General features: G+C 47.5%; 1 protein-coding gene across 1 annotated transcript in view; it reads left to right on the top strand.

Annotated features, from left to right (window-relative positions):
- Positions 1 to 2453: 2453 nt before the first annotated feature.
- Positions 2454 to 16301, top strand: part of CHAT (choline O-acetyltransferase) — a 54278-nt gene continuing 40430 nt past the window's right edge. The window contains exons 1-3 of the mRNA XM_038744151.1: positions 2454 to 2525; positions 8790 to 8981; positions 15986 to 16104. Coding sequence (XP_038600079.1) covers positions 2454 to 2525; positions 8790 to 8981; positions 15986 to 16104 — 383 coding nt within the window. The remainder of the gene's footprint in view (positions 2526 to 8789; positions 8982 to 15985; positions 16105 to 16301) is intronic.

Consider the following 16301-nt stretch of genomic DNA (forward strand, 5'->3'; position numbering starts at 1 on the left):
CTCGCCTTCATCCCATTTCCCTCCAGGATGGAATTTAGGGATGTCTAAACTAGCCCAGAGTGGCACTGACTGAAGGAGACAGGAGGCGGGGAGAGGGGGACGAGCTAGAAATGTAAGCCACTCAGACACAGGGTGGCAGGATTCCGGGGCTTGGCACAGGACATTTTCCGCCAACATGAGCTTGGGCCAAATTATTAGGTAACCTTGGGCAGCTTTAAGGTGAAAATCAAAATTCCCACTGAAAATTCCTTTCAGAAATGACACCAGCTCCAGAGAGCCTGCACTCTTGAGTTCTCCTCCCTCTGGTCCCAGAGACAAGGAACTGGAAGGAAAGCCAATCTTTTCTTCTTAGGCAAACTGTCCAACCTCTTTCCATCCTGCTACTGGAATTATTTTTGATGAAGGGCACGGGGTCCCCATGTAATTTCAAAGGGAAAATCTTTGTGCTCAATGGAGTATAATAATTGTGGTATTTGTTAAGTACTTACTATATGCCAGACACTGTACTAAGCCCCGGGGTGGATACAAACATATCAGGTCAAACACAGTCCCTGTTCTCCTCTCTCTGGTCCCAGAGACAAGGAACTGGAAGGAAAGCCAAACTTTTCTTCTTAGGCAAACTGTCCAACCTCTTTCCATTCGGCTACTGGAATTATTTTTGATGAAGGGCACAGGGTCCCCATTTAATTTCAAAGGGAAAATCTTTGTGCTCAATGGAGTATAATAATTGTGGTATTTGTTAAGCACCTACTGGGTGCCAGACACTGTACTAAGCCCCGGGGTGGATACAAACATATCAGGTCGAACACAGTCCCTGTTCCATATCGGGCTCACAGTCTTAGTCACCATTTTACAGATGAGGTAACTGAGGCACAGAGAGTGAAGTGAGTTGCCCAAGGTCACATAGCAGACAAGTGGCAGAGTCCGGATTAGAACCCATTCCCAGGCCTGTGCTCTATCCACTACACTGTGCTGCTTCTCCATTCATTCAATCGTATTTGAGTGCTTACTGTGTTCAGAGCAATCAATCAATCAATCAATCGTATTTATTGAGCACTTACTGTGTGCAGAGCACTGTACTAAGCGCTTGGAAAGTACAAGTTGGCAACATATAGAGACAGTCCCTACCCAACAGTGGGCTCACAGTCTAGAAGGGGGAGACAGAAAACAAAACCAAACATATTAACAAAATAAAATAAATAGAATAGATATGTACAAGTAAAATCAATCAATCAATCAATAAATAGAGTAAAAAATATGTACAAACATATATACATATATACAGGTGCTGTGGGGAAGGGAAGGAGGTAAGACGGGGGATGAAGAGGGGGACGAGGGGGAGAGGAAGGAAGGAGCTCAGTCTGGGAAGTCCTCCTGGAGGAGATGAGCTCTCAGTAGGTCTTTGAAGGGAGGAAGAGAGCTAGCTTGGCGGATGGGCAGAGGGAGGGCATTCCAGGCCTGAGGGATGACGTGGGCCGGGGATCGACAGTGGGTCAGGCGAGAACGAGGCACGGTGAGGAGATTAGCAACAGAGGAGCGGAGGGTGCAGGCTGGGCTGTAGAAAGAGAGAAGGGAGGTGAGGTAGGAGGGGGTGAGGTGATGGACAGCCTTGAAGCCGAGGGTGAGGAGTTTCTGCCTGATGCGCAGATTGATTGGTAGCCACTGCAGATTTTTGAGGAGGGGAGTAACATGCCCAGAGCATTTCTGGACAAAGACAATCTGGGCAGCAGCATGAAGTATGGATTGAAGTGGGGAGAGCACTTGGAAAGTACAGTAAAACAAAAAAGAGAGACAATCCCTGCCCACAGTGGGCTTATAGTCTTGGTGGGGTGGGGTGGGGGACTGCTTCTCAGTGTATCTCAGTGTGGGGGCTTGCTGGTTGGGTGGGGAAGAGTTTTTCCAACCTGGATAAAGTCCGCCACACCTAGGAGGTGGCCAGGAGGCGAGAGAGTTTGTGGTGATGGATGCAAATTAACTTTCAGCCGGAGGATGCGGGGTACTAGAAAGGCCCCATCTCCAGGACCCTTCTCGAATGGTCTCTAGGGTGAGCCTTGCTTAGAGGAAGTTCAGGACTAGGAGGCCAAGGCCAGGGTGGGGGGCTTGGAGGAACTTTCTTGTTGGGACCCCAAAGACAAGTGTAACTTAGGTGGAGGCTGAGGCAGCCCAGCCTACGCTTCCACCCCTGAGTCGGGTCACGTGGCCATTCTGGACATCAAGTGTTTCCAGGAAGGAATTTAGGGAAATCTCATTCCTGGCAATGCCATGAGTGAGACAGGATGGTTATTCAGAACTGACCTGTGGCTTCTGGCTAGATGAGAGCGGATCGGAGTATATGGTGGTCACCCCAGAGAGCGTTTGCTTTGCTTTGTTTGCCAGGACTGGGCCTCTGGCTTGGGGTTGTGTCCCTTTGGGGCTCGACCCCGGGCAGGAGAGGTACCAGTTTCTCTTATAGAATGCCTGTGCTGAAGAAAACCACCCAGGAGAAAATGGAGAAACCTGCCGCCGCTGCCCACGAGGAAGAAGCTGTGAGTACTTGTGTCCTGAAACTCATCCGTGGTGAGAGTCCCTCAGTAGCCAGAATTCACTCCAAATACTTGAATTGCTCACAGTGGGCATTAGAGTATGGTTAGAGGTCACAGGGCTCCCGTTTCTCACCTTCTTGGGTCCCTCCTTCCCCTCTCCAAGGCTCCTTGCACAATGAACCACTGGCATCCTTTCCCCAAACCCCTTGCCTGCAAATGGATGTCTTTCTGACCCCCTCTGGCCCCCACTGCAGACCCCACTCTTTGAAAAGGTAGGAGGAGACCTTATCTCCAAAGATCAACCCACGGTCATCCACTTCTTTGTGACCCCATCCCACCCCCCTCTGGTTTCCAACTCCTTTGAGTTTGCCCTCTGCCGGGTCTGCTTTGTGACAGCTGCAGATTGGTGCAGGCTTCTGCGTGGGATGCCACGAGGCAGAATAGGCAGCAGCCAGTAGGCTTTCCCACTGCCCCGACCCACTCCCCAACTGGCAGTACCCAGGTCCCTTCAAGTTTCCAGAAACCCTCTCCCCCGACCAGTCAGCTGCTGAGTTGAAGCAGCATGATTAGACAAGCGAGGCTAACGCCCAAGCAGGTGATCATCTATCCTTCACCGAGTGGTGTGCAATGAGACAGATTTCTATCTCTGGAGTGCAGGAATCCAAGTGGATATTGGGAACTCAAATCCAATGAGCTGATTGTCCAGCTCGGGAAGCAGGGTAAGTCCATCCAGTTCAAAGGAAGGACTTCCAGATGCATGGAAAAATCTCGCTCTTAAACCGCACACTCAACTCAGTGCTTTGTTGAGAAATGAAGTACGTTTATAATAATGATAACAATAATAATGGTATTTGTTAAGTGCTTACTATGTGCAAAGCACTGTTCTAAACACTGGGGAGGTTACAAGGTGATCAGGTTGTCCCACGGGGGCTCACAGTTTTAATCCCCATTTTACAGATGAGGGAACTGAGGCACAGAGAAGTTAAGTGACCTGCCTAAAGTCACACAGCTGACAGCTGGCGGAGGCAGGATTTGAACCCATGACTTCTGACTCCAAAGCCAGTGCTCTTTCCACTGAGCCACACTGCTTCTGCTTCTTTATAATCCATCAACGATATTTACTGAGCACTTCCTATGTGCAGAGCACTGACTAGGCTCTTGGGAGAGTACAACACAACAGAGCTGGTAGACCTGTTCCCTGCTCACGATGAGCTTACAGTCTGTAAGGCAGCAGAGTTGGCTTTACTGAGCTCTGTCTCTCAGGGTTGAGGGAGAGTCGAATTTCCCCAGCAGAGTAAAAGCTATTATTTTGAAAGAACACAACACTGGTCATCTTCAGAGCACTTTCTGGTCAGCCGGCTGCCCCTGGGGTATACCGAGGGACTCAGCCTCATTTCAAACGGGGACTAACTGAGTGGAGGCACAAAGGTTAGCTGACTTAATGGATAAAGCGAGCTTACTGTGTGAAACAAACTGGAAATCCTGACTCCTCATCCACAGAGATCATGCCTAAATCCAGCTTCAAGCCATTCTGTTTTTCTAACCCTTGCCTGCGGCCATGCCATCATTTGTGATTAAGTCAGAATTCCACCACTTTGCAACTGACTTTCTTCCTTTTTCTACACATATACGCACACCTCAACCCCACAGCACTTGTGCACATATCTTTAAATTACATATTATAAATTACTTTTTTATTCATATTAATATCTGTCTCCCCCTCTACACTGTATGCCGCTTAAGGGCAGGGAACATATCTGCTAATTCTGTACTCTCCCAAGCACTTAGCACAGTGCTCTGCAAATAGTAAGCAGTCAATAAATACCACTGATTGATTGATTGATGCACACATATGTGTGTGTTCCTTAAACTCCATACTGAATTGAAAAAGCTTTCCTTTCACTGGGCCTCTGGATACAGTTCAGGAAAAATAGCAATAGAATTTATAAAGCGTTTACTGTGTGCAAAGCACTGTATTAAGCAATGGGAGAGAATATGCAGGAGGGACTTAGATATGGTCCCTGTTCCTTAGGGGGCTCCCAATCTGTGAAAGTCAGTGGAGGGTAGTTGCTGTTAAAGTCCCCTGTAGAAATAGAGAAGGAAAGGGAAGCCAGCCTGGTACTGCACAAAGTAAGTGCTCAATAAATTCATTCATTCAATCGTATTTATTGAGCACTTACTGTGTGCAGAGCATTGTACTAAGCACTTGGGAAGTACAAATGGGCAACATATAGAGACGGTCCCTACTCAACAACGGGCTCACAGTCTAGAAGGGGGAGACAGACAACAAAACAAAACAAGTAGACAGGTGTCAATACCATCAGAATAAAGAGAATTATAGCTATATACACATCATTAATAGAATAGAGAATTAAATATGTACAAATAAAATAGAGTAATAAATATGTACAAATATATACAAGTGCTGTGGGGAGGGGAAGGGGGTAGGGCAGAGGAAGGTGGGGGGGGGCGATGGGGAGGAGGAGGAGAGGAAAAAATGGGGGGCTCAGTCTGGGAAGGCCTGGTGGAGGTGAGCACTCAGAAGGGCTTTGAAGGGAGGAAGAGAGCTAGTTTGGCAGATGTGTGGAGGGAGGGTATTCCAGGCCAGAGGCAGGACGTGGGCCAGGGGTAGACGGCAGGACAGGTGAGAACGAAGCCCAGTGAGGAGGTTAGCGGCAAAGGAGCGGAGTGTGCGGGCTGGGCTGTAGAAGGAGAGAAGGGAGGTGAGGTAGGAGGGGGCGAGGTGATGGAGAGCCTTGAAGCCGAGAGTGAGGAGTTTTTGCTTGATTCGAAGGTTGATAGGCAACCACTGGAGATTTTTGAGGAGGGGACTGTCATGCCCAGAGTGTTTCTGTACAATGACAGTCTGGGCAGCAGGACGAAGTATAGACTGAAGTGAGGAGAGACAGGAGGATGGGAGATGAGAAAGGAGGCTGATGCAGTAATCCCGTCATGATAGGATGAGAGATTGAACCAGCAAGGTAGCAGTTTGGATGGAGAGGAAAGGGCGGATCTTGGTGATGTTGTGAAGGTGAGACTGGCAAGTTTTGATGATGGATTGGATGTGTGGGGTGAGTGAGAGAGCAGAGACGAGGATGACACCAAGGTTGCGGGCTTGTGAGATGGGAAAGATGGTAGTGCCGTCCACTGTGATGGAAAAGTCAGGGAGAGGACAGGGTTTGGGAGGGAAGATAAGGAGCTCAGTCTTGGACATGTTGAGTTTTAGATGGTGGACAGACATCCAGATGGAGATGTCCTGAAGGCAGGAGGAGATATGAGCCTGGAAGGAGGTAGAGAGAACAGGGGTGGAGCTGTAGATTTGGGTGTCATCAGTGTAGAGGTGATAATTGAAGCTGTGGGAGCGAATGAGTTCACCAAGGGAGTGAGTATAGATGCCACTGATTGATCAATTGATTGGCCTCCCCAACACAGCCCCTTGCTCACCGTTTCCCCCTCGATGACAAATCACCTAAATCCAAACCATTGAAGTCCTTCCTTGGAGATGCCAGAAGCTGAAATCAGATGTTCCAGGAGCTAGTTGTGTCAAACCCCCAGAGGTCACAACACAAAGCCCTACTTTCCCTTTCTTGAGTTTTTGAAGGAACTTTAGTAAGTGAGCCAATTCGGGTTTTCTGGATGATTTTGATTATAGTTGCTTGATTTCCCGGGCTTTGTCATTCCATTGACCAGCTCCACTACTGTCCCCTCCCACTTTGCCCACTATGCAGAGGGCAGAGGGGGGTGAGCAAGAGCCAGAACTGTGAGGCTAGAGTGTCGGTGCTGCCCGCAGAGTGAATCTTCTCCCCTGACAATCCAGAACAATAATAATAATAATAATATTGATGGTATTTGCTAAGTATTTACCATGTGCCAAGCACTGTTCTAAGTGCTGCAGTAGGTACAAGTTAATCAGGTTGGACACAGTCCCTGTCCCACATGGGGCTCACAATCTTAAACCCCATTTTACAGATGAGGTCACTGAGATCCATAGAAGGGAAGTGACTTGCCCAAGGTCACACAGCAGACAGATGACAGAGTCAGGATTAGAACCCAGGTCCTTCTGTCTCCCATGCCCATGCTCTATCCACTAGGCCATGCAGTTTCTATTTCCCGGGCTCTGGCAGAGTGGCAGGTCAACACCATCATTCTCAGCCTTGGGTCTTAGACAGAGGAGAGGTTGTTTCCAAGCCCTGAGGATGCTGCCTGATTCCAGTGTCCAGGCACTGAAACGGGGGAACGTCCAAACAGCATCCGTCTTCAGGGATCATGGTCAGAGAGAGGGCTAGAGGTCTATAGCTTCTGCTTGGCCTGCAGTTTCCCTCTTTCCAAACAGGGGGGCTTGGACTAAATCCTCTACCAATTTCACTGTGCTCTCCCAAGTATTAGTAGTAGTAGTAATAGTATTGATCAAACACCAAGCACTGCACTGGTACACTGCTGAGAATTAGGCAGGGTCCCTGTCCTTCGGAAAAAATCTAAAAAATGATTAACCTGGATTCCCTCGGCAGGTTTGGAGCGGTGAAGTCCAGCCACCCAGTGCAAGATGGGCAGGTTGGGTTAGTGCGTCCTGCTTGAATTTTTCAGGGTGTCTTCTGTACCACTCATTAGCTCAGGGCCTGGGGTGCTTTCACAGCCCTGAGAACCACCCATATTGCAGAGACAACTAGTTGGCCCGGATAGAGTCCTGGCTGCTGAGTCTTCATGCGGCAGATCTACAGAGATGGGGGTGGCAGCCAGACCTCCAAAAGTGTTGCTAATTGAGGAGAAGCAGCATGGCTCAGTGGAAAGAGCATGGGCTTGGGAGTCAGAGGTCATGGGTTCAAATCCCAGCTCCACAGCTTGTCAGCTGTGTGACTTTGGGCAAGTCACTTAACTTCTCTGTGCTCAGTTCCCTTATCTGTAAAATGGGGATTAAGACTGTGAGCCCCCCGTGGGACAACCTGATCACCTTGTGTCCTCCCCAGCGCTTAGAACAGTGCTTTGCACATAGTAAGCACTTAACAAATATCGTTATTATTATTATTTTTATTATTATTATCCTTCCCACCCAAGCTTGCCTGCCCCAGGATGGGAAAGGGAGGGAGAAAAGAATGGGGGGAAGGCTTACTCTCGAGCTAGGTGCTTTGCCAGCCATGTCCCAACTCCCCGGCCAATCAGAGCCACTCATGACTGTAGCAGTGGGCTGCTCTGCCTCTGGCAGGGAACTGGAGGCTGGATGGGAAAGAGGAGAGAAATTACAGTGCAAAAAGAGCAATAGATGGTCTTCTGTGCTACTGTCCATCCGAGGGCAGAGGATATGGGTGGGTCACTCTTTTATTATGGTATTTGTTTAAGTACTTACTATGTGCCAGGTGCTGTATTTAGCACTGGGGTAGATTTAAGCTAATCAGAGTGGACACTGTCCATGTCCCAAATGGGGCTCACAGTCTTCATCCCCATTTTACAGATGAGGTAACTGAGGCATAGAGAAGTTAGGTGACTTGCTCCAGGTCACATAGCAGGCAAGTGGCGGAGCCAAGATTAGAACCCTGGTCCTCCTGACTCCAAGGCCTGTACTCTATCCACAAGGCCAAGCTGATTTTAAGTAGCTGAGTCTGTGAACCTGACAGAAAAATAATAATAATAAGGGTATTTGTTAAGTGCTTACTGCATGACAAGCACTATACTAAGCACTGGAGTGGATACAAGATAATTAGATCCCAAATGGAATGCATAGTCAAAGTAGGAGGGAGAAGAGGTTCAAATTCCCATTTGTAGATGTGGAAATGGCCACAGAGAAGTGATGCGACTTGGCCAAAGTCACAAAGTAGACAAGTAGCAGAGCCAGGATCAGAAACCAGGCCTGTGCCCTTTCCATTAGGCCACACTGCTTCCCCCTCACCCTCCTGACTAGTTCATACACCACAAGTGACTCAGATTTTTGGTTCAATTTGAATGAAGGAAAAAAGACTCTGGGTTGGGGTGGAAGGTAGTACTTTTCCTCGGAAAAGTGGTTGAATATTTCTGCCAGCAGAATTATCAGCCCCTTGAGGGATTTCTCAGGAAAGGTATCAATGGGTAACTGACCTTCCTACCTCAGAGGAAGAAACATCCCAGAAGAGAAATATGCAAAGGAAGCAGAGTGGCAGCCAAGGAGGGAGGCCAGGTGTGGACTGTAGTTTCCAGAAGCCTCACCCAAACTGGAGAAATGATGTGGCATCCTACCTCTGTAAGGATGGAGTCAGTGGCCACTGACTGCCTGTGTTTCTCTCCCGGCCGCCACACCAGGTCCTCCCCAAGCTCCCAGTGCCGCCCCTGCAGAAGACCTTGGCCACGTATCTCCGCTGTATGAGACACCTGGTGACGGAGGAGCAGTTCCGGAAGAGCAAGGCCATTGTGGAGAGGTTTGGGGCTCCTGGAGGCCTGGGGGAGTCCCTGCAGCAGAAACTCTTGGACCGAAGAGAGAAGATGGCAAACTGGGTAAGAGACAGGAGGTCCCAGGAGGAACCAAGTTCCTCTTAACTGATCCTCCTTCCCAGGGCTTGCCTGCTCACCTCTGCCATCGGGTCTCTTCGTGCTTCTCGCCCAACTAGCAGAAAGAGCACGAGCCTAGGAGTCAGAAGACCTGGTTTCTAATCCCAGCTCTGATAGTAGTCTGCTGTGTGACCTTGGGCAAGTCCTTTCACTTCTCTGAGCTTCAGTTCCCTCATCTGCATAATGGGGATCCAATATCTGTTCTTCCTCCTACTTAGACTGTGAGACCTTTTTGTCTTGTATCTGCCCTAGCACTTAATACAGTGTTTGGTACATAGTAAGTGCTGCATCAAAACCACAATTATTATTATTATTACTATTTTGCATTTCCCCAAGGGCAGCAGTACAAGGCTGCTCAACCCAGGACTCAGTTTCCCCTGGATCGCTGCTGGGGTCAGGTCTGACCAGGAAAGCCAAGTCCAATCAATCATTCAGTAGTATTTATTGAATGCTTATTGTGCGCAGAGCACTGTACTAAGTGCTTGGGAAAGTACAATACTACAGAACTGGTAGACTTGTTCCCTGCCCAAAAAGAATTTACAGTCTAGAGGAGGAGACGGACAATAAAATAAATTACAGATATGCATATAAGTGCTGTGGGGCTGAGAGTGGGATGGATAAAGGTATAGATCCTAGCACAAAGGTGACACAGAAAGGAGAGGTGGTAGGGGAAATGAGGGCTTAGTCAGGGAAGGTCTCTTGGGGGAGATTTTTTTTGTAGTATTTGTTAAGTACTTACTATGTGCTAGCCACTGTACCAAGTGCTGGGATAGATACAAGAAGCAGCGTGACTCAGGCTTTAGAGTCAGAGATCATGGGTTCAAATCCCGGCTCCACCAATTGTCAGCTGTGTGACTTTGGGCAAGTCACTTCACTTCTCTGGGCCTCAGTTCCCTCATCTGTAAAATGGGGATGAAGACTGTGAGCCCAACATGGGACAAGCTGATCACCTTGTATCCCCCCCAGCGCTTAGAGCAGTGCTTTTCACATAGTAAGCGTTTAATAAATGCCATTATTATTATTATTATTACAAGCTAATCAGGTTGGACACAGTCCTTGTCCCACATGGAGCTCACAGTATTAACTCCCTTTTCACAGATGAGGGAACTGAAGCACAGAGAAGCTAAGTGACTTGCCCAAGGTTGCACAGCTGACACATGGCAGAGCTGGAATTAAAACCTAGATCCTTCTGACTCCCAGACTTGTGCTCTATCCATTAGGCCACACTGCTTCTCATTTTAATAATACTTTGTGATTTTAATAAGGCTTTGGAGGTGGGGAGAGTGTTGATCTGTCAAATATGAAGGGGGAGGACATTCCAGGCTTGAGAGAGGAGGTGGGCGAGGGGCACCTCAGCGTGGTGGACTCCACTTCACAACCTGAACCTCGTTCTACACCACCACGTGGCTCTTCCCAAAGAGCTCTCTTCCCAGATCCCTCTGCCATGTCCCACCCTCACAAGGCTAGAGGGATTCAGTCAGTCAGTCAGTCAGTCATATTTATTGAGCACTTACTGTGTTCAGAGCACTGTACTAAGTGCTAGGGAGAGTACAACAATAAACAGACACATTCCATGCGCACAACAAGCTTACAGTTTGTAGAGCACCATGTTCCCAGCTTGCAGGGATGAAATGGAGTCAGAGAGAGTTAAGTGTCTTACCCAAGTTCCTCAGTGAGCCATAGCAACCCAGATGTCATGACTCCCAGCCACGAATGCTTTCCCTCTACAATAACCTGAGCCCTGTGACTCGGGGGTGGGAGGCACTGCAGAGCTGGGGTCTCTAGCAGCAGGGAATCCTATGGACCCTCTTTGGAAGAGCCTTCTAGATTCCCCTTCTCTGACCTCAGAGCCCACCTGGGTTTCCTCTCAGTTGGAGCCCACACTGCATTCAGTCCTCTTGTTATTATCACTAGGCCATGCTGCTCTTAAGTAGCAGAGCCTGTGAACCTGAAATAGTAATAATAATAACAATTGAAGTATTTGTTAAGTTCTTACTATGTGCCAAGCACTGTACTAAGTACTTGGGTAGATACAAGATAATCAGGTCCCACGTGGGACTCACAGTTGAAGTAGGAGGGAGAAAAGGTTGGAATTCCCATTTCATAGGTGAGGTAACTGCCACAGAGAAGTTACGTGATTTGATCAAAGTCACAAAGCAGACAAGTGGCAGAGCTGGGAGTAGAACTCAGGCCAGGCTGATTCACCCTCACTCTCCTGACTAGTTCATACACCACAACCGACTCAGATTTCTGGCTCGATTTGAACGAAGGCAATTTTGGACAGGTTGAGCTTGAGGTCTGGCTCCCAGGTTGGCAGGAGAGAAGTGTTATTTTGAGAATAGAGGGGAAGAAGGTAGTGAAAAGTATTTTCCAAGTTACCAGCAGTAGCCCTCTAGAAGGAGGGTGGTTGTTAGCACCCCAAATAATGCCCTAGCCTTTTGGGGGTGCTAACAGAAGAGGCCAGGAGCCCAAGAGAAGTTTTAGGGTGTTCCTCGAATATATCTATGTATTTCCTGTTCCCCAAGAGTTTCGGAACACAGGGGACACTTCCTGGTGTTCAAGCCCTCTTTCAAGGGATTTCTGGAGATTATTTTGGTCATTTTAGGGTTGGATGATTCCTAAACTTCAGCAAGGACCCAGGTTCCTCATAACCCCTTAGTCTTCAATGGTCTTGTCTGGAGATTCCATTCACCAAAGATCTCCCTGTGGGAAAAGCCCAGAGCCCCAGAGGAACACGAGGAGGAAGAGTCACCACCACATAAACAGCAATGTGGGAAGGTCCAGCAGGGAAAGGCTTAGAAGTTTCAGGGGAACAACTCTTCCGTGGGGCCTCAGTTTACATTCATTCTGTCATTCAATAGTATTTATTGAGCACTTACTGTGTGCAGAGCACTATACTATGCGCTTGGAAAGTACAATTTGGCAACAAATAGAGACAATCCCTACCCTACAATGGGCTCACAGTCTAGAAGGGGAGATACAGATAACAAAACAAAACAAGTAGACAGGCATCAATAGCATCAAAATAAATATATAGAATTATAGATATATACACATCATTAATAAAATAAATAGAATAATACATATGTGCATATATACACAAGTGCTGTGGGGTGGGGAGGGGGTCAAGCAGAGGGAGATCAGGGTGGTATTTGGAAATGAAAGGAAAGACATTTACTTCTGGAACCGGACTCCTTCAGGACATAACCTTGATATAACCTAATTTATCCTCTAGACTGTAAGTTCTACATCAGGCTGACATTTGGAAATGAAAGGAAAGACTTCTTCAAGACATAATCTTGACGTAACCAAATTCTCCTCTAGACTACAAGTTCATTGTGGGCAGGGAATATCTCTGTTTGTTGTTATATTGTACTCTTCCAAGTGCTTAGTACAGTGCTTTGCACACAGTAAGTGCTCAGTAAATACAATTGAATGAATGAATCTTCATTCTCTGGGATCAGGGAGAGACCATGAGTCAGATTAAAATTTCAAGAAAACCTCAGGGACAGGTGAAACCAATTAATGGTATTAATAGCGCACTTATTCTGGGCAGAGCACTATACTAAGTAATTGGGAGAGTACAATACAACAGAGATGATAGATGTTTCCTGACCACAATGAACTTAGTATATTACATGCTTAGTATATAAAGTGCTTCATACAGTGCTCTGCACACAGGAAGTGTTCAATAAAATACAATTGAATGAAAGAATGAATGAACTTACCATCCAAAGATGTTCTCTTGGAGTCTGCACAGCCATTGGATTTTCCCAAGAACTCTATCTCCAACCTGAAACATTTCAGAGCAGGCAGCAGGCACTGCCTTCCACCCTGCTATCAAGTAAGTTTCCTGCTTTCAAGGGCTTGTCCCCTACTAAGTCTCCTCTAGACCTTGTGTACAAGGGAACATGTTTACCAATTCTGTTATATTGTACTCTTTGAAGTGCTTTGTTCTGTGCCCTGCATGCAGCAAGTGCTCAATAAATACCTTTCTTTTGAGGTATTTATTAGGCTATTACTATGTGTCAAGCACTGTTCTAAGCGCTGAGGTAGATACAAATTAATCAGGCCAGACACAATCCCTGTCCCACATGGAATATCCCACAGTCTAAGTAGGAAGGAGAACAGATATTGAATTGTCATTTTGCAGAAGTGCAGGAGAAGCAGTGTGGCTCTGTGGAAAGAGCACTGGCTTTGGAGTCAGAGGTCACGGGTTCAAATCCTGCCTCCGCCAATTGTCAGCTGTGTGACTTTGGGCAAGTCACTTCACTTTTCTGGGCCTCAGTTGCCTCATCTGTAAAATGGGGATTAAGACTGTGAGCCCCCCCGTGGGGCAACATGATCACCTTGTAACCTCCCCAGTGCTTAGAACAGTGTTTTGCACATAGTAAGTGTTTAATAAATGCCATTATTATTATTATTAAGTCAATCAATCAGTCATATTTATTGAACGTTTATTGTGTGCAGAGCACTGTATTAAGTGCTTGGGAGAGTACCCTATAACAGAGTTGGTAGATATGTTCCCTGCCTACAACAAGTTTACATTCTAGAAGGGGAGACAGACATTAATATAAATAAATGAATTAGGGATATGCACATAAGTGAAGTGGGGTTGAGGAAGGGTTGAAAAAAGGAAGCAAATCCAAGTACGAGGGTGATGCAGATGGAGAAGAGGAATTGAGGGTTTAAACAGTGTTAGGCCTCTTGGAAGAGATGTACCTTAAATAAGACTTTGAAGGTGGGGCGAGAAATTGTCTTGCCCAAGGTCACACAGCAGGCACTTGGTGGAGTTGGGATTAGAACCCAGGTCCTCTGTCTCCCAGGCCCTTGTTTTATTCACTAGGCCACTTTGATTGATTGATTGATTGATTGATTGAGTCCAGAAAGAGCTAGTGTGACAGGCCTGTACTTTCTCCTGTTGCCCCTGGCCCCGACCAGCAGGAAGTTAGGGCAGACTCTTGCCACAAGCTGGCAGATGAGAGGGCTCTAAGAAGACGAGCTCTCCAAGGCTGCAATCCCACTGCCCCAGCCGACAGCTTAACCTTGAGAAAGCCATTTCACCAAGGTGAGACCTTGGGTTGAGAGAAGGGCAGCTGGAGGGGCGGGGAGGTAGGAATGGATGTGGGGATTGCTTTGTGATCATGGACTGAGAGGCGCAAATTGTCAGCCATTCAGGGTGACTGTGAGCTGCTTCCAAGCTTATAGAATTTGGTTCTCCCCAAACCCTGCCTTACTCTATTCATCAAAGTCAGAGCTGCCCTGTCATGGGATCAGCAAGTCTTAGAATCTTGGGGCTGGAATGGGCCTCTGCAATCATCAGGTCTGGTCCTCCAGCCTGTAAGCAGGGGAATCAGCTGTCTGGCCTTTCCTGAAAGATCTTGAGGGATGGAGATTCCATATTCATTCATTTATTCAATCGTATTCATTGAGCACTTATTGTGTGCAGAGCACTGTACTAAGCACTAGGGAAGTACAAATCGACAACATATAGAGATGGTCCCTATCAAACAGGCTCACAGTCTAGACGGGGGAGACAGACAACAAAACAAAACGGGTAGACAGGTGTCAATACCATAATGACATATCTCCCTTGGGGGTCGGTCCATCTCACAGCTTTATCTCCTGGTGCCAATCAACATCTCATTTGCTTTGGTGTAAGCTGCTTTTCTGTGAGCTCAGAGAAGAACAGGTCAGACTTATCATCTTCACCTGAAGAACCCCAGTTCTTTCGGCCCTCTCCTCCCAGGACCTGTCTTCCATCCGTTTCATTAGTCACTTTTGTCATTCTTCTCTTTCCGATTAAAGACGTTAAGGACCACTGGGTTTTTTGTAACTGACTCTTCCCTTGTTGGGATTGGTTTTCTAACTGCCCATCCCAAGAGACACTCCCTGGATCCGTGCCACCTTTGATCTTTTCTGCAGACAGAAATAAAACATGTAATGAAAACCTCTTGGATTGGATGGGCTGGATTCTGTCCATCCACCATTCCAATTCATCTGGCCCTCAGAGGGAGGTGTCCTTGTCACTGCTGAATCCCTAGAAGTGCTGCTGTTTTCACCTACCATGGTTTCTGCCTGGGTCCAAGCCCCCGTGGCCCCAACCATACACCTCATGTACCACTGCTCTTGGCTGTGCTGTGCTAGGTTGGCACAGGGGCATTGCCTTTGCTGCTTGCTTTAATCCTCAAGGGCAGGGATGATGTCTTTCACCTCTATTGCCCACTCCCTAGAGCTTGGAGCAATCCTCCCTGCATCCTTGGAGAAGCAGCGTGGTCCAGTGGAAAGAGCCCGGGCTTTGGAGTCAAAGGTCATGGGTTCAAATCCCAGCTCTGCCAATTGTCAGCTGTGTGACTCTGGGCACTTCACTTCTCTGGGCCTCAGTTACCATCTGTAAAATGGGGACTAAAAGTGTGAGCCCCCCGTGGGACAACCTTATCACCTTGTAACCTCCCCAGCCTTTAGAACAGTGCTTTGCACAGAGTAAGTGCTTAACAAATACCATTATTATTATTATTATCTAGTAGTGACTCTACCAATACCCTGATTGATGATGCAGCATGGGAAGCAGCATGCCAAGCAGCATGCCCTAGTGGATAGAGCATGGGTCTGAGAGTCAGAAGGACCTGAATTCTAATCCCAGCCCTGCCACTTGTCTGGTGTGTGACCCTGGGCATGTCACTTCATTTCTCTATGCCTCTGAAAATGGGGATTGAGACTGTGAACCCCATGTGGAACTGGGACTGTGTCCAACCTGACTAGCTTGTATCTACCCCAGCGCTTAGAACAGTGCTTTTTTACATAGTAAGTGCTTAACAAATAACATTGTTATTATTATTATTATTAATTATTAGTAGCACAGGACACCAGTGAGAGCCTCCTTCCTTTAGCCCTCCTTCATCCCTTCCTTCCCTGACCATACATGGTATTTGTGTATGTCTCCCCCTCAGGTTTCTGAATACTGGTTGGATGACATGTACCTCCACAACCGCTTGGCTCTTCCAGTCAACTCCAGCCCAGCAGTGATCTTTGCCCGTCAACCCTTCCAGGATGTGAATGACCAGCTGAGGTAAGGACAGTTCCCATCTCCCCCCAGAACCTCTGGCCCAGCCATGCCTTTCCAAAAACTGAAGCACCTGAGCTACCATTTATTAGCCCTGAGTCTGTCTGGTTCACTCCGGGCCCAAGGGACAGTTGCTTCACTTTGGAGAGGAAGGCAATGGGTCCAGAATTGGGATCTGAGAATGCTGTGAGCCATTCCATATG

This window comes from Tachyglossus aculeatus, chromosome 3, assembly GCF_015852505.1.
Source record: "Tachyglossus aculeatus isolate mTacAcu1 chromosome 3, mTacAcu1.pri, whole genome shotgun sequence".
Taxonomy (NCBI): Eukaryota; Metazoa; Chordata; class Mammalia; order Monotremata; family Tachyglossidae; genus Tachyglossus; species Tachyglossus aculeatus.